This window comes from Bombus vancouverensis, chromosome 2 (assembly GCF_051014615.1).
Source record: "Bombus vancouverensis nearcticus chromosome 2, iyBomVanc1_principal, whole genome shotgun sequence".
Taxonomy (NCBI): Eukaryota; Metazoa; Arthropoda; class Insecta; order Hymenoptera; family Apidae; genus Bombus; species Bombus vancouverensis.
Genome location: NC_134912.1, coordinates 15,320,083 through 15,343,623, shown reverse-complemented (window position 1 = coordinate 15,343,623; position 23,541 = coordinate 15,320,083). Strand labels below are relative to the sequence as shown.

The following is a 23,541-nucleotide window of genomic DNA, read 5'->3' as shown; positions in this document are numbered from 1 at the left end:
CCGCTATTAAGGCTTGTGAGCATATAAATGACTGTTTATGCGAGAAAGGTACCTACTAATACGCGGCCCTCTCGAAGCTTGCATTACGAACGCACGCTGGTTAGTCCACTTCGCGGTCTTTCCGATAAAAGTCACCTGCGGTGAATTGGACATTTCCGCTTCCGCGAACCTCCGCGGTGCTGCAGGTTCTAACTTCTTGGTAAAAATTTCAAACCGTATAATGGATGATAAGTAGCGTAGAGAACATACGTGTCCGTTTACGTGTATTAACACACTCGTAACTGATGACACGGTGCTGTGTCTTTCCGTGAATTAAAAATGGTAACTGGTTACGTGGTGCTATGTCTGAATCTTGGTTGATGCGAGGGAAAAATATAAAGAAGCAGGAATACCCTGTGGTTGAAAAACACTTTCCAAGAGAGAAAAGAGACTCGCGTGCAATACAGTCGACATATTTATTAGACGCATTTCCACGCGAGAGGGGCCGTTCGATAGGCTTTCAGGAGGAGTTCGCAGTTGCTATTACCGCGAGAGCGGTCATTATCCTCCACGAGGACGAGCCACGTCTTCTTCGAACGACTCGTATCGGCGACCTATCGAGCCGCGCCATCGGGTGGCGTACAACATGCTTCGGCTTAAATAAGAAATGCGATAACGCGGTAGTAGGACGAGGAAAATACAGAAGGAAAAGGGAAAACCCAATCCGGTCATCGACCATCCTCCCCTCGAGTTCCAACATTCGCATCGTTATTTACCATTTTATTCGTTATCCTTTGATGGACGCGCGAGCGCGAAAGAGAGAGCACGCATGGGGTGGTTCGCGGGAATTTTCTCTCTGCCTTTTAGCACGCCACGCGAACGCGGATTAATATTGCAGCTCGCATGAAATACACGGCACGGGTTGCAAAGAGGGTGAGTAGACGCGATGTGAATTAAATAGCGGAATTGTATTAATGCTTCGCTGTTTACGGCCGCTTTAACAGGGATGGGGCGCAACGTTTGATACGCGGCGGAACTATTGCTTCCTCCCTTTTAACGAGCTTTCTTTCCCTTTTTTCCAACCTTTCGAAGACGTGATATTTTAAATAACAACGTAAGAATGATCGATCATCCGCTGCTTACGTCATACGTTAAAAATTTTGGAATTTAAATTAGACAATCTTTCGAGAAAGAAAATACGCAACATCCTTTGTATCCTTGGTAAAATTTTCATTGCGTAATTCAAAGAGAACGACATTTCCTAAAAAGTCAAGGAGGAACTGAATACAGTAGACCTTCTAGGAAACTGAAACGTTGAACTCGTTACGTCCGTGCTACAGACTGTAACGTTACTCTCGCAACAACGTTCCCCGAACATCAGAAAATTTCATCAGGAGAAATTTTCTCCGTTTATGATATTAGTTGTTTACTACCAAACCAGCGTTTATTTGTATCGTAAAAATTGCTGTGATTTTTAAAAAGACTTCCCACCCTCTTTTTTGACTAATCGAATATCGACGTCTGAATCGTTTCGAATCCCTCGAGGAAATAGGAAAAATTCCACAGAAGAATATCAAAGGAAAGACACTGGAGATTCAGAAACTTTACGAACGAACCAAAGACGACACAAGTCAAATTCCATTGACTAATCGATTATACGACCGAATTGTACGTGGACAATACAATCGAGGATCTCGCGAACGCCCCGGGGTGCACGTAGCGACCACACACAACACACATTAATTTTCCTATTACGGGCATTGTGGTAGACGTACGGGCATTGTAGCCACGACATGTTCGCCCACGGTCGGTCGTTGTCGGGCATCGAGCTTCGCGACATCGCTACAACCCCGACGCACGACGCTAACGAGCTGTCGTCGCTGTTATCTCTTCACGAGTCTCCTGATACCGATGCGTACATCCCCTCAGTGCAATCACCGCCCCATGTAACAAACTTTCCACCCATGTGCCGCACCGCGGAGTAACGGATTGGCTAGAGAACGTATCGCGTGTATTTTCTCCTACGGAAAAGTTTCTCGTGTAAATTTGATGAAGCCTCTGCCGAGAATAGGGTTGTTTCTTTCCGTTTCTTCGGTCGTAGCGAAGGTTAGACAGTTACTTGTTAACAGATTCAGGGTGAGGACGAATTAGCAGTAAAGTTACCGACATTATCCATGTTGCGAATAATTGGCAATAAATTAATTGCACATCGTATTACGCTATTAAGGCGATTCTACTTATGCAACAGGAATTCAAATTGACTGTTTACAATTTTATTTTAAGATTTATAATTCATGTTATATTTTTTTTCCTTAATGATGTAATGACTTGCGCAACGATAACTACAAGAATAATATAACGAATTGTATTTTGTCTTTTATGTATTCAAACTCAAAATAATATTGTATTAAGGCTACTTATACCAACACCGGTCAAAATGACTGGTACTTGTCAAAGTGTAAAATCTGCAATCTGTTTATCGAACCCCAATTAACCAATTTCTTCGTTTTGTACAACTTGCCACACGTTTGTAAAATTTTTATTGCGTATCATTCAATACGATGATATTAGTTATCAGGAAAATTCCGGATCGATCGCTAGATGCTAACACTAGAAACACCGCAGCAGTCAAAATGACTGGTTCTGCAATTTCATAAATGTGTCAACCCTCGTTTAGGGATCATAGTGATCCAGATGGATTAATAATACCATAAATGTACTACATAACATGAAATTTCTTCTGCAAGAAAGTAATAAATCAATAAACATAAAAATATTCTAATAAAAAAATATTCATTTTGACAGGTTTTCGTAGAAATAGCTTCGTGTTAACTATCGGTAGTTCTAATGTTAATTCCACGTATCGAATGTTTATCACTGAAGAAAACAACTGTACTATATGTTCTATATTTCATTTGTTCTGCTTTCTTTAAACGAACTTTCACTTTTTACACTCGTAATTTTATGCTACCTTAACGATCGCAAAGGTTTTCCAAGTTGTACCCGTTTATTTTTATAGGAAAACCGTGCAACCTGTTGAGAAGAGGCGAAAAACGCCAGGGACGAACACGAGAATCTCGCTAACGACTATAGATTAGAAACGGGAAACTCGATTAAAGCACCGAACGCGTCCTAATTAACTCCTCAATTACGCGGTTCCCCTCTGATTTCGGTGCAAACAAAGAAGGCGAACCGGTTTCAAGAAGCAGGGTCACCGACAACATGCGCGACGCGTCCTTCACCTCCCTGACCTGGCCCGTATCATCCCCCGGGGCTCTGGGTACACATTATAATTGCGCATATTAAAATGGCGTCACGACTTCACCGCCCATCCATCCATCCAGCCAGTCAGCCATCTTTAATCAATAATGGAGCATCAGGGACCATGACAACAGATACCCTTTCCCGGGGTTTCTGTCTCGTGGACCCTTTTCCACCCCCTTGTGACCGCCCGACCGAATCTGCAAGGGTTGCCTGCCTTTCTCTGGACCGAGTTTCGCTATTCCCCGCATCATGTTACGTCAAATTGCGGTTATTCCCACCGTACCGTCCTCTTTGACCCCTCGATACCCAACGTCTTGCGTTCTGTTAGGGTTTGCTTGGATCGTTTCTTGCAAGATATAATGGAGTAAAATTAAAGTTCGAAAGAATGCATTTTTGAAAGATATAGTGCACGTGGTTTGCGTATTACAGGCAAAATTATCCGTTGTTTGATAATCATTTGAAAAACTTTTACCGCTTGAGTATCTCGTATATTTTCTTTCTTTTCATTCTCTTCTCTTTCTTCTCTATTGGTCTATTTTTTAAAACCACGTTGTTACACACAAGCTTTTAACTACCTAAAAACATCACATAATTGTCCTGAAAAGCATATAGCAAAACGCTGTTTGCTGCACAGTCCTATCACGCAACGAGAGACGGAAAACCTAAGCCAGAGCAGTCACGAATATCAGCAAGGTATCGAGCAAACGCGGCAAAACTCATCGGCAAATTGGCACCGTTTTCCAGGAAATCAGGCCGACCAATGTGCTCGACCAATCAGCCGTACGTCCGGTGAATCTTCGACGAGGGATCTATCGGAGGGCTGGAAGACATAAAGCGACTCGCATTTACGCTTCCGAACGAACGGTCGATCGAAGGAGGCCGTTGTCAAGAGCTTTCCAAGCGTAACGGCGTGCGTGGCACGTGCGAACCGTACACGCGTTTCCCTGCACGCATTCATCGGCCGGGGGCGTTCACGTGCGTGTCCACGGCAGCGTGCTGCCGCGCGGAAACACCAACGACTGGTCGTGCACCTGTCAACGTGTCGTTACGTGTTCGCCTGCGCTTCTGTTTCAGGCCGTGGACTCGCGTTTACGAAAACAATGGCGTGCCGATGCACAGGGGGGCACTTGAGGTAATACGCCAGTTTGTAGCTTTGTTTGGCCTTTGAAAGTTTCGCGAATGCTAGTGCAAGAAAGATCAATCGCGTAAGGGATCGTATGTATTCGACGCTAACTATTTCATAGTGCGATTTAATGGAAATTCCAATTCGAGGCAAACTAATTGGTAAAAACACCTGTGAGTCACTGAATTTTATACCTACTTTCCCTCTTAACTCTATGTCTCGATGAACGAAAGAAATCAATCGCCGCTTAAACTTTCACAAAAGAAACTCCGCCCAGCATCGCACTGCCGGTACGTACCATACGTGCCTCGTTCAAAAGAACAATTTTAATCCGATGCTGCAACCGGCTCGACGAATTAATTTCCCATCAAGGCTTCTAATTACAGCGAAATCGGCGGAAAGCAAGATAAACGAGTCAATCGAAAAACACGGCGCAGCGGCGCGGCGAGGGACACGAAATTAATAGTATCCATGCTCGAGAACAAGACCGGACTGCGAGATTATCGGCCGGCCAGTTTAGGCGCGGGGGTTACAACGTCACACGCAACGCCGCGATCATTCCACGTAATAATTATGTACCGTTCTCGATATAAGCCGCGGCCTAGCCGGACCTTAACCCGCCAAAGCGTATCATGCAACATTATTAATGGAATTTATTGCCGCGCAAAAGGCAGTCAGGCGAACGGAAATTTTAATCTAGCCGCGTTAACGAGTCAAAAGGACGAGCCGAGTAAGTGCCAGATTAATCACGATTACTAGATTTTAAATATTGAAACTACTATGCGTCATGTTGCCTTCGTGACTGTTAGATGTGCTATTGACACGTAAAGAAATTAGTTTCTTTCCTTTATATAATTCTATAATTTTCTACAATAACCACTATTTTATATACATATATCTAATTATACTCTTTTTCGTTTGCCTATGATAACTGTATTCACATTCAAATATAACGTTCGACTTACAAATTATAAAATAAAGTAGCAAATTATATTTTTTATTTCTTTTTTTTTTAAGATTAATAACATTATGAAAGCTTAATAATATTAGTAAATAAGCTGTGAATAAAAAAAAAGGTATAAAAAGAAAAAAAAGGTAAATTGCCGAAACCCGGGATTGAACCGGGGACATTTAGATCTTCAGTCTAACGCTCTCCCAACTGAGCTATTTCGGCTTGATGGGTTACGTTCGTAATACAGTTTAAATACACAATATGTCTGAAAAATACTAAATAAAAAGATTGAAATCAACTTTAATACACAAACGGAAGATTTTCTTTTACACATTCAATCTGATACAAACTAGCAATAAATTATATCGCTTGATTGCATGCGTGAAAAATTATTATCGAACAGGCGGGAAAGATAAGTAAGAAATACTATTAAACAAAAATAACAGATAACGATAGAAGCAAAAGAGGAGAAGATGAATGCCTGATAGCATAACGTCAGGGTCAGAACGGTCACGATTATTAGAAAATGCCGGGCGTAATTTACCAGAATTTATCACTAGAATTCCTGTTGCCGGGTATCGGAAAAATTAGACGATATCATCGCAAACGAGTAATCTTACATTGGAAAAATCGATAATGATTTCCATACGCTTCTTAAACCGTCCAGAAATTTGTCCGTCTGGCGATAGATGCCTCGAACGAAAGACCATAAAACTCATTAAAACGCATTACCCAGCTCTAATCGCCAGAAATTTAAATTCCAATTCGCTGTTATGTAGCCGCACCACCGATAGACCTTTGCGAACTGGACACCTAGTCCGGTGTCTACGCCGGAATTACCCGGCATTACGTACGCAATTTCCAACGGTTAAAGGACGTGATCGCGGTAATGACGTTCGAGGGAGGCTTGAAAACCTCGGGATCGCGGATGCACGTTAAAAAGGACGGCGTATATCCAGGCGAACGAGTCAATCGAACGGGCCTGCGCTCTCTGTCTTTCCGTGTGTTAGACCGCGAGACAGGTCATACACAGGCGCGCACGCGGCGAGGGATACGAAATTAATAGTGTCTATGCGCGGGAACAAGACGAGAGCGAGGCATTATCGTCCCTCGTTTGGGCATTGGGAGCGTGTAAAGGCATGATGCAGAGCCGAAGCGGCGCGGTCCAGCTCAAAGCGACGATCCACCATTGCCGGACACGCCAGGGGCGCAACAGCTTGATACATCGTTACACGCTGTTCCTTCCATGTGCCCTTCGATCCTCTCTTTCTCTCTCTTGTCTCTCGCCTCTTACCTTCTTCCTTCGATCTATTTCTCCGTCTCTCCCATTAACTCTATATTTCTCTTTATTTCTTCCCCCTTCTACCTTTCTTTCGCGCACCGTATATACGATCCTCCTCTCGATTTCTTTGTCCCTTTTCTTCCTACCCTCGAGTGTACACCGAGAAGAAGGGCACAATTCTTGGCCCCTCGGCACCCCTCGACACGCAGCATCGACCTAAGCCAAACTCGGCGCCGACGCGCCGCTCTAATACGATCTCACGATCGACGGGGCCACGAGCGCCGTAAAGCTCGGTTTACACCGGGCCGCAGGCAGCCGCCTACGCGATCTACCCGCTCCTTAAATCCTCCGGCTACAGCGCGCCTCCGCGGGGTAGACATTGTCGCGATGAACACCGGCCCCGGGGAGATGAAGTCGTTCCGACCGACTCGCGGAGATCGGAAATTATTATTCCGCCGTGCGAAGAAGCGCCAACCCTCCCGGTGAAACGTTTAAGTCTACTGCTGTACCAGTTCTACACTTCGTACGGTGTGATACTTTTCGTGTTTTAAGATGCGAGTGATAATTTGCAATTGCTTCGTTTCAGGCAGCGCGGCAAATATGAACTAACTTGTTACATTTAATTGCGTACATTTGTTAGTTTTATCAAGTTACAAGTTCGCGATCGGCGTTTCAAACAGCGATCGATAACTAATTGTGTAATTGCAAACGTTATAAACTACGAAGTTATTATCGTTTGGAAATAAGAACAAATTCTCGCGGCTCGCATATACTCACACAGAAAAAGATTAAATATACCTACGCTGTCTACGCTAAAAATCCAAGTAAATTGCGCAACGACTATCGCTGAAAAACATTATAGTCTCAAAGAGGGTATCGGCGGTATACCTTCCACTTTATCTGGCGAAGGGTTAATCGACGTTCATATACGACGCGAGCACGTTTGACGCCAACAAAGAACCCCTCGCCACGCCGCGCCGGGAAGAATGAACTCCGTAGGGAGAATCCGTCTTCTAAATATAGCAGCCACGGTAGCAGCCAAAGGAATCATGGCAGAAGGTGTACGACTGATGACAGCGACGGATATATCGGAAGCGAACGAATTAAATGTACTAGTTGGACTATCGATCTGCAATTGATATAAATATTCCAATCGACATGAATATCTGATGATGGTACACGCTGTGTATCTCTATACTTACATTACGTAGCCAATTCAAATTAACTTGGCTGCTTTATAAATCATAAACTTCGAAACTATTAATCATAATCATACGTTAAATGCATAAATATCCACATTGTAAAAAAAAGTAAAAAAAAAATAAATATAAGTTGAATGAAACATTGAACGAAACAGAAGAATAGTATTGCGCGTAAAACAACCATTGCAGAAATATTTCTTGCAGAATATAAAATCCAGTTGGCTTGCAGTCTTTTGGAAAAATAAAAAAGGAAACGAATAATGGTCGGGCACCGGATGAAAAATCTTGGCACAAATAATAACAGGCGTTTAGCCAGGAAACAAGCGTCGATATCCACACATCAGGTTCCACGAAAGGGCGCGGAAAAAATATTGGCGCGTTAAATCGAGCACCGCGGGGCGATCCGAGGCGAGGAACCGGCAGAGACACCGCTGTTTCGTGTTTTATGGTGGCATCAATTACTTTAATATTCGAGCTCGTAATATCTGAGAGCGATCGCGCGCGCGTACGCGATCCGCTTCGACCAAGGCTAGGTGTCAGCGATCGTAAAGCGGAATCGCAACCCTAAAGCAGTCGCTTCGTGCCTTTGTAAAGTAATCGGCACGGCCCTGCCACGCTAGTCGGATTATAATAATGTTTACCACGCGACTATGAGTCCGAGAGCGTTTAATGGGCCCATAAACAATCACTGGGTCGTGTTTGACCAGTCACCATATCTGCTCGTTACGGTGAGAAGTGGACCGTCGTGTCGTGCCATCGAGAATCGAGATCCTGCTTGTGCGTTCAGCAACCGGAATTGTTCGATGAAAGTGTCCTTTCTTTCCTTCGAGGATATATTTTGACAAATTCAATTTTTACAATTGGAAATGTAATTTTTGTCAAATACTTTGACAAAAACTTGAAATAGAAATGCCATCCACGTTTAATGTTGTTTATATCACTGTTTTTCTTACTCCTCGTGGCTGTCTATCAAAGGATCAATTTTCTCAAGATCAGACAATTTTCTAAAGAGAAACAGGAATCAAAAATAGTCGAAAGATTATAAAAATGACACGAAATCCTAGCAGTATCGTGCATCGGCATTCTACTCCAACGACTATAAACTCGCTACACCGTTCTCGTACTAGCAACCTGCAATGCATATAAACAAAGAAGCTTAGACGTGGCAACTTGTTCGGTTCGTGCGAAAACGCGATCAGAATGATCCTCGGTCGAAATTATTTAAATCGAAATCATTCACGCGACGCGGTTCTCGATGTCACGGGGTCAACTTGTACGAGAAGCGTATCTCCTCTAAATAGCATCAATTACTTTAATGGTCGTGATCATAATACCGGCGATCGCTGGCGGGTCGGTAGGTGTCAGCGATCGTAAAGCGTGGTAGGCTAAGCCGGTAAGCGGCCGTTCCGTGTCTTTGTAACATAATCGGCGTCGGTGTGCAACGTTACCCGCATTACAATAACGTTCAATGTGCGCTTACAACGCTGCCGCTATCTAAGTGGCCTCGTAAAGAATCAATGTAACGTGCATTGTCCATGGTACTCGAACGCGAAGCACCCTTTTCGAGGCGGACACTGTTTTGCGGAAGAAGATAAGCCTCCATTAACTTCTTTACGGACAAATTTATCAAACCCGTGGAAAGACCATTTCATTTTTTTAACATATTTAAGTACAGTGGTTTTATCAGTTAGTTGCATCGTAAAGGGCTAACTTCGTTCTCTTCTAAAATCCAATTTTTCCCATTTACGTCTCTTAGACAAGGGATCAAATCGATTACGAAAATAATATTCTCTCGGAGTTACCGTAAAACCGTGAAGTTTTGGTCTAATTTCAAAATTATTCCAGCGTCCGTGATTTTACAGCGCAAAATTTTCTGCGAAAAGAAATCGTCTTGTCGATATTCAAGCCGATATTACAAGAACGTTCCTCGAAAGGACACGTTCCATCCAGCCTCCTACGTTATTAACTGTAAATAGAATTAGGTATATATTTACGATAAGTATGTATAAGTCGGCAAAGAGAAAGGAAGTCGATGGGCAAAACTCGAGAACGTTTTTCAACCACGAAACCGTTCGCTCGAACCAACGTTTTTATTTCTACTGAATGACAGTGATCAATAAGATGTAGGTTTTTGCCTATATCCTATGAGGGTTCTGTGTCTTCCTGTTGGTACTTAATCTGGTATCTCCGAAGCGAGCAGATAAGTGCTTAATGTAAGTGTTGGCTCGTTAACCTTTAACTTTTTGGGTCGGTGAATGTACTTTCCAAAAATAGAAATTTACAGTTTACAAGGAAGCGTAACGTTCGATATGGATAGTGTGATATGTTACAACGCGGAAGTAGATTTAATATGAAAATTATTTGTTAGAATATAAACTCCTTGCAAAAGAAAGAAGGAAAATATCATAGTTCACTATCGAAACGCAACCTGTCACCCATAGACAAGTACTCGTCCCTCGAGAGCAGCATTTACACGCGGTTAAAGCATCGAGACACGTGTTCGCGTGATCCCGTATGACGTCGTGGTGTTCATCAATGCCGGGCACGATAGACAGGCACGATAGAATTCTCGGTGTTATGTGAAAATATTCGTGCGTGTCGATCGATCCTGAAGGAATGCGCGGGTCCTCACGGAATTTCCGCGAGGTCTCACCTCGTTGCCTATCCGTCCGGCCACTGGCTCATTGAGGAGACGTTTCACATGAAGAGGAAGAAGAAACGAAGAAAAAATGCCGTAATTGAGAAAAATACATATGGGAAAATGCACGGTGATCTTGCGTATCGACATATGTTTGTTCGATCCACGAGCTCGGAACAAAAACTTAATTACTATTTGCCACAGATAGTAAATTAATGATAATTGCCGTGAATAATGACCGGCAGAAGGATATTCCGAGGATTTTGAAATTTAATTCGACGATATTGAGATGTAATTATGCGCCGTGTGTTTCCTTCCATGGGGATTAAGTTCAAGGCGGCCGATACGCCAACGAATCGGAGAAAACGATCCATCCGGTCGCATCGGCTCAAGACAATTTTCAACCTAACGACGTGTCGCATTTGCATGAAACTGAATTATCCTTTTCCTTTTTTTCTTGCAATTACGCGCAGTCATCCGTGATGTACCTACTTCACCGTCGTAGATCACATCGCTGCGTCTCGCGCATTACCATTACAAATTTTTCGCGTAAACGGAACAAAGCAAATCCGAGCTTCCTTCGAAACCGTTAAAAAGACCGAAACGCAAAAATCAGCCACGACGTTCGTACAAACTTCGATAAATAGCGACTGGCAATAAGAAGAAGAGAGGTCGCCTTTGCTTATGCCGCTCTAAGAACCATAGGAGACATTTGGTTGGCAATCTCCGCTCGAAAAGAAGACCGGAAAAGCCATTAGACGACAGGCGTCCGAAGAATAGGACGAACGAAAAGTGGAGACGAATTGTACTTACGTGGCGACAGGAAGAAAGAGAATCGTCACGCCATGCCACACCATGCCACACGAAAAAGGAAAGCATAACAAAGAATAAATAATTAGCGTGCGGCTTCGGGGTTGCGGTTTCTCCGCGCACGCGCCCTATCGCGCGCCTGTCCACAACCAACGTCTCGTCCTTTAATAACGACGTGGGGGTTGTTGTCTACCTACCCACTTTTTCGGCTACCACACGCTGAATTGCCGCTTGAGCCGTGTAACGGATGATTTCCATTCGAGAGACGGACCGTATTCCTCAAGAACTGCACCGTTTTTTCATTAACTCCACTTAACGTGCCGGTTGTTTGCAGAAAGGGTGGCGATGGTCTTCAAGGATAGCAGTAATGCCGATCTCCTGTATCGTTTCGCCAAATAAATTCCTACCACGACCGAGGAGAAGTTACTTTCTTTCTCGTAGGATGCAATTTTAGATAGGATTAATGCGGAGCTTGGTTTTTATTGCAGTACTAATGTTGCACGATAGCGTCGTTATCTTGCGGCGGATGTTTACGACAGATGTGCTTGTTTCTCGACAAAAATTCGTGTAATTAGGAGAACGGTACACTTTATTACTTTCACTGAAGGTAGAATACGTGCAGGTACGTAACCATCCCCCTTCACCTAGCCCGATATATCCTGCCTCGCGGTTACATTTCGATTATCCGAAGCGAATCTTCCGGATACATATAGAACCGTTTGTGCGATGAAATTGTCTACGTCGGTTCGTTTGGTCATTTTCGATCCGATTTTCTTGCCTTTCATAGACAGATACTTTCAGTTCAGCCGGTTTCTCAATTTCTTATAAACGTAAATATTTGTTTGCCATTCAATTCCATTAATACGTGATACGTAACATGCTAAATAGCTTGTAGTATGCGTAAGGTGTTTAAATCACGTAATCTACGTTCTCTTATTGAGAACAAAATTATCTTCCTAAAACGACGTTTAAGAAAGAGTTAATTATCGGACACCTGTGAGAACTGAAAGAAAGGTGAGAATCAATGTGTCAAAAGAAATTCATCGTGAATTTGCAAGATGCGAAAATTACCTCATTAAGAAAATGACATAATAATGGCAGAAAGTGATACGATTAAGGCGTAGCAACGTTCACGCAAAACGAAATTATGGCGATTACACGGATGCAATCAGGCGGATCAGTCGCGTGGTTTTTTCCCGAGGCGGAAATGCGTTGTCGGCCGATCCGGTATTTGCCAGAAGCCAAAGAGGAAAATGAAAAAACGGGGCCGTAAAGCGGCACGGAAAATAAACGTTGGCCATTAATTATTCATGCGCTACAAAGTGACACGTAGAGCCACGCGATTGCGCGCCGTATCGAAGGGGGATGCCGTGCGAACGAGCGTAAACTGGCAGCTCCGCACCGTATCATCGGGATGCCAGGTTTCGCGGTAATAACGCTGTGCACGCTTTTTGTCGCGAGCCGCTTGTCGTTAACTCGACGATCCTCAATGGAAACACACGTAAGCGCTACTAAATACCTTCATCAAGATACGACCTGATTTTGTAGCAATGTTTACATTAACGTCACGAGATTACACACGGGATTCGCAATTAAGAAAGTAGATCGATGTTCCGATACTTCATGAATCGAACGATCTTTAGCAATTAATCATTTTGATCTTTATGGACCATTGGTTGAAGATCTTTCCAGGAATACATTATTTCTACCGTTCAATATTTAGTTCGTTAAATAGCGCGTCTGTACTTTTGACCCAGAAAATACGAAGTAGAAGAAAAACCATAAATAAACTCCGCTACTATTCAAGTTCTTGCCACGAGTTACGGTTAGAGCAGTGTTCCAACAGCAACGTTTTACATTGGAAAACAGAAAGTCACGCGGTGTGTCGTTTTTCGTCGTCTCATCCGCATGCGTCCGCTTGTACGGACGTTCGCGAGGCTCGCCGCGCGCACTTAAATCGCTTTACGATCCAGAAAAGCCGGAGCGGTTCGCAATTCCGGATTCTTCGGACGATCGTCACGGCAGAAAAGTTGCAGCGTGCTCCCCGCCGAGTGGCAGCGAACAAACGTTGTCTAGCATGCTTGTTAACGATGAAAAGCGTGCAGCCTCCGCCGGAGGCCGGCACAATGGAACCCAGAGCCGCAGAGTGCCGCGGCATCGTTTTTTATGTCAGAATCACGGCCCGGCTGTGAATCGACCGGTACAAAGCACAAAATTACCGTGGACGTAGTTCGTTACTATGTCGCGGTTACGTTGATTTCGAGAGGAATAACTACCTAATCGTCGAATGAAATGGTTCAACTACTCGGTAGCACAATAGTAGGCAGGTAAAGTTTGGCTATAAAGTGAATCATCAGATACCGTTTCTCATTCACTTGCAAGTGAAACGAAATAGGTAAATAATAGAGAATACTCTATAATCACGAATAATATTACCTGCTATACCTCTAACGTTTTGCTCGATACATTTTTAATCGACGTCAGACTCCTCGTTAGCGCTCTTATCTAACTGATCGACGAATCGATATAAACGTAAGAAGAGCTACAGTACGTTCGTTTAGTTTTACTTTTCCAAGCATTATTCGCCATTGTGAACGTGATTCCTACGTCGTTATACGAATATATTAGTCTATAAATCTCTGGCATTGACTGTGTCCTAGTCAACTGCTCGTGTGTTTAAAACTCCCAGCACATAACGAACGACAATATCAAAGTTGTATAATATCCCCAGACTAAAGAATCAGATCTTCCCTATCCATCTTGGAGAATAACGTCTACCTAACCTCTATCATCATCTATCATGCGCAACATATTAGATGCTTGTCTAACTGTATCCAAACATCGTTGTCCAGTTCTTCGTTCTTCCTCGATGCATCAACTCGTTCGCACAAACCCGTTACTTACTTGTGTCTAGTTTAACGCATTCCAGCTCAACTTCGAGACACCCCATACAAACATATTACGACGTGATTTTGAAACGTGATTCCAATATTTTCGAGTAAAACGTGTAGAACGTGTTTACTGAACTTAATAGAAACACGTACTGTATCCCCAGGATTATGGAGTCTCTTCATTAACCGTGAACGATCCCTTTATTTCTTTTTGCCCTGGATCGTGAGCATAAAAAAAACTTTCTCCTCGTCGACTCAATTAAAGCTTGGCGAAAGCGCGTTGCACGAGCTTGTTTTCGCGTGGATACGAGACGAGGCGAATCGCGCATCACGCAGCGCCATGTGCTGCGGCCAATTGGACAGGGTCCAGGTAGAAAAACGCGTTCCGTTTGGGCCCACGGCTTGTAAATCGCATCTGGCGAGCGGAATCGCTCCGGGTCCCGGCCCATCCGCGCCAACCTACGTAATTCTTTCCTCGTTTCGATCTATTCACGATGTTATTTGAAAATTGACACGGTTTCGCGTTAAATATCGCGTAGCTGATATGAACCATAGTTACAAAACGCTTCCTCTAATTTATCGCCGATTGAAGTGTATCAGTTGTAATTGCGAAACGTCCGATGAATATTCATCACCGCGTTATTTACACGATGCAAACTATACGAGTTACGTACAAGTTACGAGTCGCGGCCCGAGAATAGATGATTTTATTCGACGTATCAACCAGCGAGTTTGACTTGTACGCGCCGCACGATGTTTTATAGTTAGTGGCGTATCTAATTAGACGTAGATATATATAATATGATTATTAAAATCGAACAAGAGGGTAGATTCGCGAGGAGAAAAGGCGAACTGTCGTTGGCCCCGTAAAACGAGTTCCAGTTGTACTTCCGTAATCCTCTTTATTGACGGCACAATAGTTGAGATTGAATGTTACACAGGTTCCTTGGCCGTAACGAAATTATTAAGTGGGCGTCCCATGCCCCGTAACGGGATCGATAAGGAACAACGGTAATGCCTGGTGACTCGTGATCGATTCCAATTGACTATATAACTCATCTCCGGCAGCCTTTAACCTTTTCGGTACGCGCCGACTGACAAGTTGTTGCACCGGCTGCGCGCTTCAATGTCCGCGTAAATGTATGCACGGATAAAGTACATCTCTCCGAGGAAGCGTGCTGCTTCCATCTCTCGTTACTTTTGGATCTGCTGGAATTCCGATTATCTCACGACTTTCCGAATAAACCGTTGATAGCTCGTGTGCGCTGTACCTATATGTATTTCGCGTTTAACGAACCGTTGTATCGATATTAGGTCGTAGCCCAGATTTAATAGAAAAGAAAGATATTTCGTTATCCGAAGTCGAGTGCTTACATTGTATTTATATTTTTCTTATCTTCCAGGTCTATATAATTCCATTCTCCTGTGCTTTAAATTTTAGCCATCGAAAGCATATCTTAATTTCTCAAATATCGAACGTAAAACGAGTGCTTAGCAGTTGAAACGAATGCGTGAAAAAATATTTTTTACTTCTTCGAAAGTGTATGTTTTATCTCGTTTATGGTGACTCGCAACGCGATAACTGCGTCTTGCTTAATAATTCGATGCATACAATATTATGTCTCGCGGAAGCAAAAATAATCGTTATATAGTGTTATACGCACGACGTGATCGCTGTGCAAGTTTCCGAACAAATTAATTGTGTTTGCTAATTAGTCGCACATTTCCGGCGAACTTTCCGTAAAATATATAAACAAGCTGGATGTAGTATGTACGGAATCGCGTATAAAATCTAAAAATTAGGTGAAGGATTTATGTTTCTCTCATTTTTCTTCCTTACCTTATATGTATACTTTACTCTTCCCTCTAACCACTGCTTTACACTCTCTCTCTACGCCTTTACGATTATATAAGCAGTCTGTTTGCAAAATGAAATTAGTTCCACGCTTAGTTATTAGTTATTAGTCTACACGCGTTAGTTCTACCATATTCTGCATTTTACTTTATACTGTACTTTCCAACTAAAACGCAAGAATAAGAAACGTGCTAGGACAAAAGTCCCGCAATCTCCTGGATCGTTGCACTCGCAGAAACAGATTCCATTTCGATCTCGATCGATTCGGAGGAGTGCGGCCGCAGGTGCACGATTTCCCGGTACGAAATTTATAGACCGAGCCGCGGTAGTCCGCGAGCGAGCTAACCCGAGGAAAGCCGTAGGGATCGGCTTCGATTCAATGCCCTTATTCGCCGCGGGTATACGTTACGCCGCGTTATCTCGATACAGGTGCGTGCGTCCCGGCGCGGAAGATGAACGATCGTTAGAGAGAGGAAACGGTATGCAGATGAGAGAACCTTGGTTGCATCGAGGCTGGACAAATTCGGCGCGGAAGTGGCCGACAGAACAGCTAGAGTCGCGCCTCGGCCCGATTTGGCGTGATTTCGCCATCATTGGGCGCCTAAACGGACAACAGCTCGTAGTTCGTTCTCGTTTTCTGGAGCCGTTGGCGGTAATTTCTCTTCGCGTCGAGAAATACGCTGGTCTGGTCGCGTGATAAACCCGGAGACCAATTAAAATCGGTAAAAATGGAAAGCTGGGATAACGCAGAGTTAGGTTAGCGCAAATTGAGTAACTCGACTTTTTCCACGAGGATACAACGATGCGAATGTCGTAGGAACTCGTTACCATCAGTGACCCGTGATAGACATCGTAGATAAAATTTTCACGAGCAGGTAAAGCAAAGCAACAAACAAACGGAACACGAACACGTACGTATAGATCGTAGATACGTCGAAGCGGACGTTGCGCGATCAAGCGATTCGGTTATCCTTTGACCCAAAGAAACGTCCGATCGCGAGTATCGCGACCCACTTCCAGTCACGTTCCTTCCACGGATTATGCGCGTTTCGTAGGTCTCAATTAGGCGGAGGAAAAAGGGCACGCCGAGCTAATTCATGCGGGGTAAGCGCGCGGGCAATTTGAATTAATCGAAGCGTGCGGTAGCCGTGCCGTTGTTGGCGTAATTTGTAAAGTAACCACGCTGTTCGTACGCATTATATAACCATAGAATATGTAATGCGCTGGCTGGCGGATCGCGGCCAGACCAGAAGTCGCCGGCAAAACGCGTCCGCCACACGCGCATCTATTTTAATCCACCGATATTATAATAATCGTTGTGCAAACCGTTCCGCGTCGGCCGTTTCTCGCTGGTGATCGACGCGGTCGCCGCTGAATGGGCCTCGCCGCGTCCCGGTTCGCGTTCGCCCAGAGAATCCACCCCTCGAGGGGCCAAACCGACACGCCGCGTGTAATCACTGTAATTTCGACCATGGATCGGCGTAATTTTTGACCGAACGATCGCCAACTTTCATTCGATTTCATTAAAACCAGCGGGAACCCGGGGCACTCTTCGCAGGTCGTGCGACGATAACGCGTCGTGACCGGTAACGATTCCTCCTTGGACCCGAGTTACACGCCACTTTCTCTCGTATTTCTCGTCGTCGATCGCGTATAAAAATCACAGGCAAATTCAGTATGTTATCAGGCAACACCGCGTCAAGCCCTAGCTCTTTCATTCGATTCTAGAATTGAATAGAATACGTTTCAAACACCTAGCTTTGTAAAATTAAACGCGGATACATCGAGCATCTTTAGCGAATTAGTATCGAAGAAAATTTCACGATCCTTTCTGTGTACGTTAGAATTACGAAAAGATTATTACAAATTATGTTCACGGGGGTAATCGTTGTAGCGAGTTATATTATTCACACGTTGCTTGCAAGGATATTATTACGCCGTATTATTACATCGCATCGTTTTCACAAAAAGTCAGAAATCACTCGTATAATCTGGTTGGATAGTTGTGTTAAAATTGGGTGGTACGAAAATTGGATGTGTGCCAACGGACCACAGGCCTACCACCTCGCGTCCATGTAAAATGTCAGTGAAATATCCGCGGATTCGATTAAACGCGCTTCTCTTACGTAATGCAATTCGCTTTTGTTTACAGTGCGTCGGAGCGCCGAACAGAAGAAAGTGGCGTTCAATGCATTATTAATGTCGAATATAATTAAAAATCTTCCACAAGTAAAATTACGGTTGCTTCCGCGTCTCAGACAAAAGATATTCTTCGGTTGCGTGTCGATATTTAACGAGTTACACTTCGGACTGCAGCGAATCAAATGATCGCGCTTCGCGTAGACGAGAATCGAGACACGAGGAACTGCGTTTTTGGATAATGCGATAGCAACCACTATAGGGTAAACAGTCACAATCAAATAATTGTTACAGCGTTTCCTTTATATGTCTCTCGCTCTATCTCTACCGCTGTATGCACCAAAAATTGTGTGCAATTTAAACAAAATTGTATATTTCAATAAATCTTACCAGTTGAGATAAAACAAACGGAATAGAACGTTTAATTTGTTACAGAAAAATAACCATCGCACTGAATCCTATTTGCTTCTAGAAAATCTGTCGTTACGATTAAACTATTGATTGCTGGGACGCGGAAAACATTAACATTAACTAAATCTCTCTATCGAAGCTAAAAGTAAGTACCAACAACGTTTCATTCTTTGTAATAGAATTGCATATAACGCATTGGCGGTCCTATGAACCAGATCAATTGCAAGTAATCGGAAGCAAAGAAGAAAAAAGGAAACTCACTGGCATCGACGGCGGCATTCCACGGAGCGCAGCGCCGCTCCACTTGCGCTTCCTATTTTGATACTGCGCAACCCTATAGCCACTGTTATTATGATGACTAGCGTATACCGCAGTACGCTGCTGCATCGAAGGCCGAAACGCGGCATAAGGTATTCCTGAATATCCTTTCCCGTGATAATCACCGATCTCGTATCTATGAGCATCATGATGCAGATAAACACTGTCACTGGTGGCCACACTGGACACGGGCACTCTGTAACGTTCCTGTTCGTGCTCATGCTCGTCGATCTTCCCAATCGGTCGATCCGAAGATGGTCTAGAGCTATGAAACGACGGAGGCAGCATCGCTGACGGTCCATAAAAATGTGGGAAACCATAAGAATTCGGGAGTGCAGTTGTAACCGGTCGCGGATAAATTTGATGTGGTGGCTGACATTGGTTGACGATCTCGGAACTACCATCGAGCTTCGTTGGAGGAACGATTGGTTTTCTGTCGTAATGGTAATCATGCTGGACTGTATGGTACTCGTCTTGAGGCTCTCGTTTAAGGTCGAATACCTCCGTCGATTCCGGCGCCTCGACTTTAATTCGAATACGACCGTCGGCGTCGCTCAAGTTGGAGTTTTTCGGTGAATTCCTCGGGGCCGAGTCCCCGTCACCCACGCTACCCTGCTGCATCTTCTAGACGTTCACGGCGACGCGGTGACCCGCGTCAAACCGCGAATTCGACCGCGTCGAATCTCGGTCGAACCATCGGCAAACTGACCACAGACGTGTTATGACGATCACTGATTCGTACGAGCATCATTCGAAACTAGGAAACCAGGTGTGTTGAATAACGTCGATTACGGATAATGAAAAGGCTGATCGTCGAAAGTGTCGTGACTGCGAGCTACGATCGAATTTGAATCAAATATTATCATAATCCTTGATGATCGTCCTTGGTGTCACGCGGTTAGACAGGAGAGAGACGTCAGTGAGGCGAATATGTCAGCTTTCAGACACTGCCGATGTTGTAGCGACTCCCACTTTTTGTGTCACGAAATATCATATATTCGTATAAGTGTACCTGCTGCTTAGTTTGGAGTATCGTTAAAACTGCTTCCGATGCGTCATTGGTAAAATTCTAAACGTGACAGGCGTAGAGAAACGAGATGGCGTCGTTCGAACGCATGTGTTCTTACAGGAGCATTGGAATCGCAGAGCGTGCGCTTTCATATCCAGTGTGAAAAAATTGGTCGATGGAACAGATCGAAATAAAGAAGCGAAGACTCGACGAACGAACAGAAGCGTTCGACGGCACGCTGTCGGTTGGTAGAAGCAGCGCTCGTATAGCTGGCTCGGTGCTTTTCGGTCGAGTGGAGGGGGTGAAGGAGGGGAGGACAAGGGCGGCGTGACAGTTTCCGTGTCACGTGTCCCCGACCTTAGGCCCCGCCTACGACTCCGATTTTCCTTTGGTCGGATCGTTACCTGGCCCTATCGGGGACCCTTTCCTTCTCGTCATTCGTCGACTGTCGTTCGTACGAGTCGCATCGAATCGTAAGGGTCCTGCTAAGCTTCGGTGGACAGGAAGGAGATAGGCTTTCCTTCGGAGGGTTGTCACTTGCAGGTAGCTCTCGACGCGAGCGAACGGACAGAGTGTCAACGATACAGATACGCTTCAGAGCTTCTCTTCTTTCTCTCTTTTTCCCTCTCCAATAGTGAGAGGCGATGAAACGTCGTCGAGCGTGAAGCACCGTGTATATACGTACGCGCGAGGAACGGACGACTCGCGTTTTCACCGTGTTCCGCGAACTTTTTACGGTACACTGCCTCGAGAATCCAGCGGCAACCGACGTGCTCGCTCTCGTTCAGTCACAGACAGCGAGAGGGGGTCGAACCGTCCGGGGATCGAACCTAGCTCTCTTCACGCGACACGCGGTGTTAGCTCTCGCGATCGACTCTATCTCGCGATCAGGGTCACTAATTACGGGAAGAAGAACACCATATCGGTCAAGAACGCAACGAGCATACGTAAGGATGCCGGATTGCCTCGGTCGAGCTGATCGCGTACGAGTTTCGTTCCACGCAGCGTGAAACTTGGCGGAGGTGCGCGGCCACCACCAGCCAGCGGGAACGCACGAGCCTGCCCGAATACGCCCGAGCTCCGATATATCTCTACCTACGGAGTTGGCCGGCTACCTCCCGCCTTCTACAGACCTATACGGCTAGATCCACTTTGTGGGTTCACCTTTTGTTGAATCTACCAGCGCACTTCTATTCACGGCTTACTACTTCTTCTCGCGATGTGTCTACGCGTTCTTCCGCCGTGTTTTCGCCCATTTACCATCTCCCGATAAACCGTGCTTCTTTAAACCAATCCTACTCCAACCTGTCTATCTTACTAAACCTCGTCTTTTTCGCCTCTTTTTGTTACTGATACTCTAATTTCTTTCAGACGTAGGTACTTTAACATTTCGACTAGTTTTTACGTTCCAGTTCTACGCGTTTTAGGTTATGTTGGCCATTGGAAAAGATGGACATAGTAAATATCAATGGGGCAATTGACTACCACTATCTTCGTTCCTTTCTTCCATTCTTATTCGTGCCTATTGCCTCTTCATTGGTTATGCACAAAATACACTGTGTAATCGTACGATAAACAACGCGAATAACGCATAAACAATTTTCATGGGAAAACTGAACTATTGTTCGCGGTATTTTGTCTTACGTAGCGCTACGAACCAAAGAGTTGCAATTAATCGATCTATGTCGATAAAAAAGGATACACAATTATCTGTGCCTAACTTCGGGGCTAATGTACGTATGCTACTGAAATTCGGGATGCATATATATACTTATGTACATGTACAGAGATTACGTTTGGATTACAAATGTGATACAAGATTGGCGGGATAAAGATCGTCGTTCTTGTAATATGATCGTTCTTACTGTATTTTTACTAATTTACAGGTCAGTACCATTTTTTTTTCATTTCGTTAAGTAACTTTCTACTAACTAGATATAGATTTCTATATTAACCGAGTCGCGTTATACGCAGTACAGGTTAAGCAAGGACATAAACAGAATTATTATTAATTTCAATATCGATGACAGATTGGTATTTGAATCATGCTAAATCGTACGTAACAAATAAATTCAATAAGCTGCTTTATTTGAAGAGTTTGTCCGCGCGTAATTACTCGCTGAGTGGCGCTAACTTAACGGAAAGAAATATCGAGCATGAGAGGTTAACGAACACTCCCATTCCATTAAAGCATCATTAATATATGGCATAGCATAATATATAGCATTAATATAAGCAAGATATATAAAGGCAAGCAAGAAGGGAACAGCCATTTGCTCGAAATAAACGAGAGACAGGCAACTTTAAAGCTCGTACTAATAAATGTCGCTTATTCGAACGCCTAAACTAATTTAACGCAATTTATTTACCTTCGTACCTGTCTCGTTCCATTGTCTACAACATTATAATGAAATTGTTAATAAACTAGTGAATATGTATATAAAACAACGCATAGAACCAATGCGTTAAAAATGATGTTGCGGTGAACGTTCGACGTGAGTAGTCGATAAGGAAAGCACCTACAATTGTGGCACGTAAAAGAGAGAAATTTATCATTTCCGATTCTGCGTTACCCTCGGCGTCTGTTTCGATGAGAACGGCCATTCGCGATTCTGTGCGCGCCGTTACACGATATATCAGATTACGTATCCGTTGCGTCATGTAAATTGATACTTGTATATGGCTGAACACCACGAGCGAACATTTATTTGAGTGATAAATTATCGTAATGTCGAACAGTCACGCTTTCAATTCCAATTTCGCTAACTAGATCAACGGGCATCCCTCGACAGCCTAGTGGATGGGAGCTTAACCTACGTTAAGTAGCCGCTAAGACTTGCGCGCGTGTTACGCAACGGACTAAAGAAAGCTCGATGAAATTCAACTACCTATCCCTTTCATTACGCTGTTTATACCTATCTCGTTAAAAAGTACCTACGCGATTCAAGTAATACCAAGGAAGCGTTATACAATTAACAAAACTGTCACATTCAGGAACCGGAATATTTATTTATTTCATTTTATTTGATAACTAATCTGTTTAATAATTATTTAATAGTTATTATTTTATGTTATCCCATCGTTTTTATCGTAGGTTCAAGGTTTCCCGTGTATTCCTCAACTACAACGGTATTGGCGAGTGACGTAAGTACTTACGCGCGTTTACCTGCGCTCCGGTTTCGAGACAATAGAGACAGGACCTTCGGTTCCCTTTTCTCGACATCGATCGCCCAACGGTTGGCATGCGTATACGTATGTACTTTCACAGCGGGATGACTGGTGAGAGAATTCAATTTCCATCGTGGTTATCGCAGTCGCATCTTCCGTTCATCTCGGTCGTCCGTCCGTTTCTTTTTTTCTCCGGCACATATCGAATCTCGTAAGCTGAATAGAAGATGCGATAGATCTACCGTTTCAATCAAGTTGCGTTAAAGGAACTTAATCTCTTACGCCGCGCTTTATATATATATTTCCGTGTGGTAGAATAAAATTTTACTTTCCTTATATTAGATAGAAATCTTTTAAGCAAGTTTATCGTTAATCGCTAATTTCCTTTCGATAACTTTGTCACGACTTTATTCCATATCCCTATCGCTTAGAGTCTTATCTCTTGCAACTGCGACGCAAAAGGGAAAAATCCATCGCCGATGCAACCGAAACACGTCAGC

The 23,541-nt window shown here is 43.9% G+C and overlaps 1 protein-coding gene and 1 non-coding gene across 2 annotated transcripts in view; both read right to left on the bottom strand.

Annotated features, from left to right (window-relative positions):
* Positions 1 to 20,872, bottom strand: part of LOC117162832 (uncharacterized) — a 235,019-nt gene extending 214,147 nt beyond the window's left edge. The window contains exon 1 of the mRNA XM_033344807.2: positions 18,808 to 20,872. Coding sequence (XP_033200698.2) covers positions 18,808 to 19,485 — 678 coding nt within the window. The 5' untranslated portion in view covers positions 19,486 to 20,872. The remainder of the gene's footprint in view (positions 1 to 18,807) is intronic.
* On the bottom strand, positions 5,468 to 5,540 carry TRNAF-GAA (transfer RNA phenylalanine (anticodon GAA)). The gene has a single exon. It is a non-coding gene; the product is annotated as a tRNA-Phe (tRNA).
* Positions 20,873 to 23,541: the final 2,669 nt, after the last annotated feature.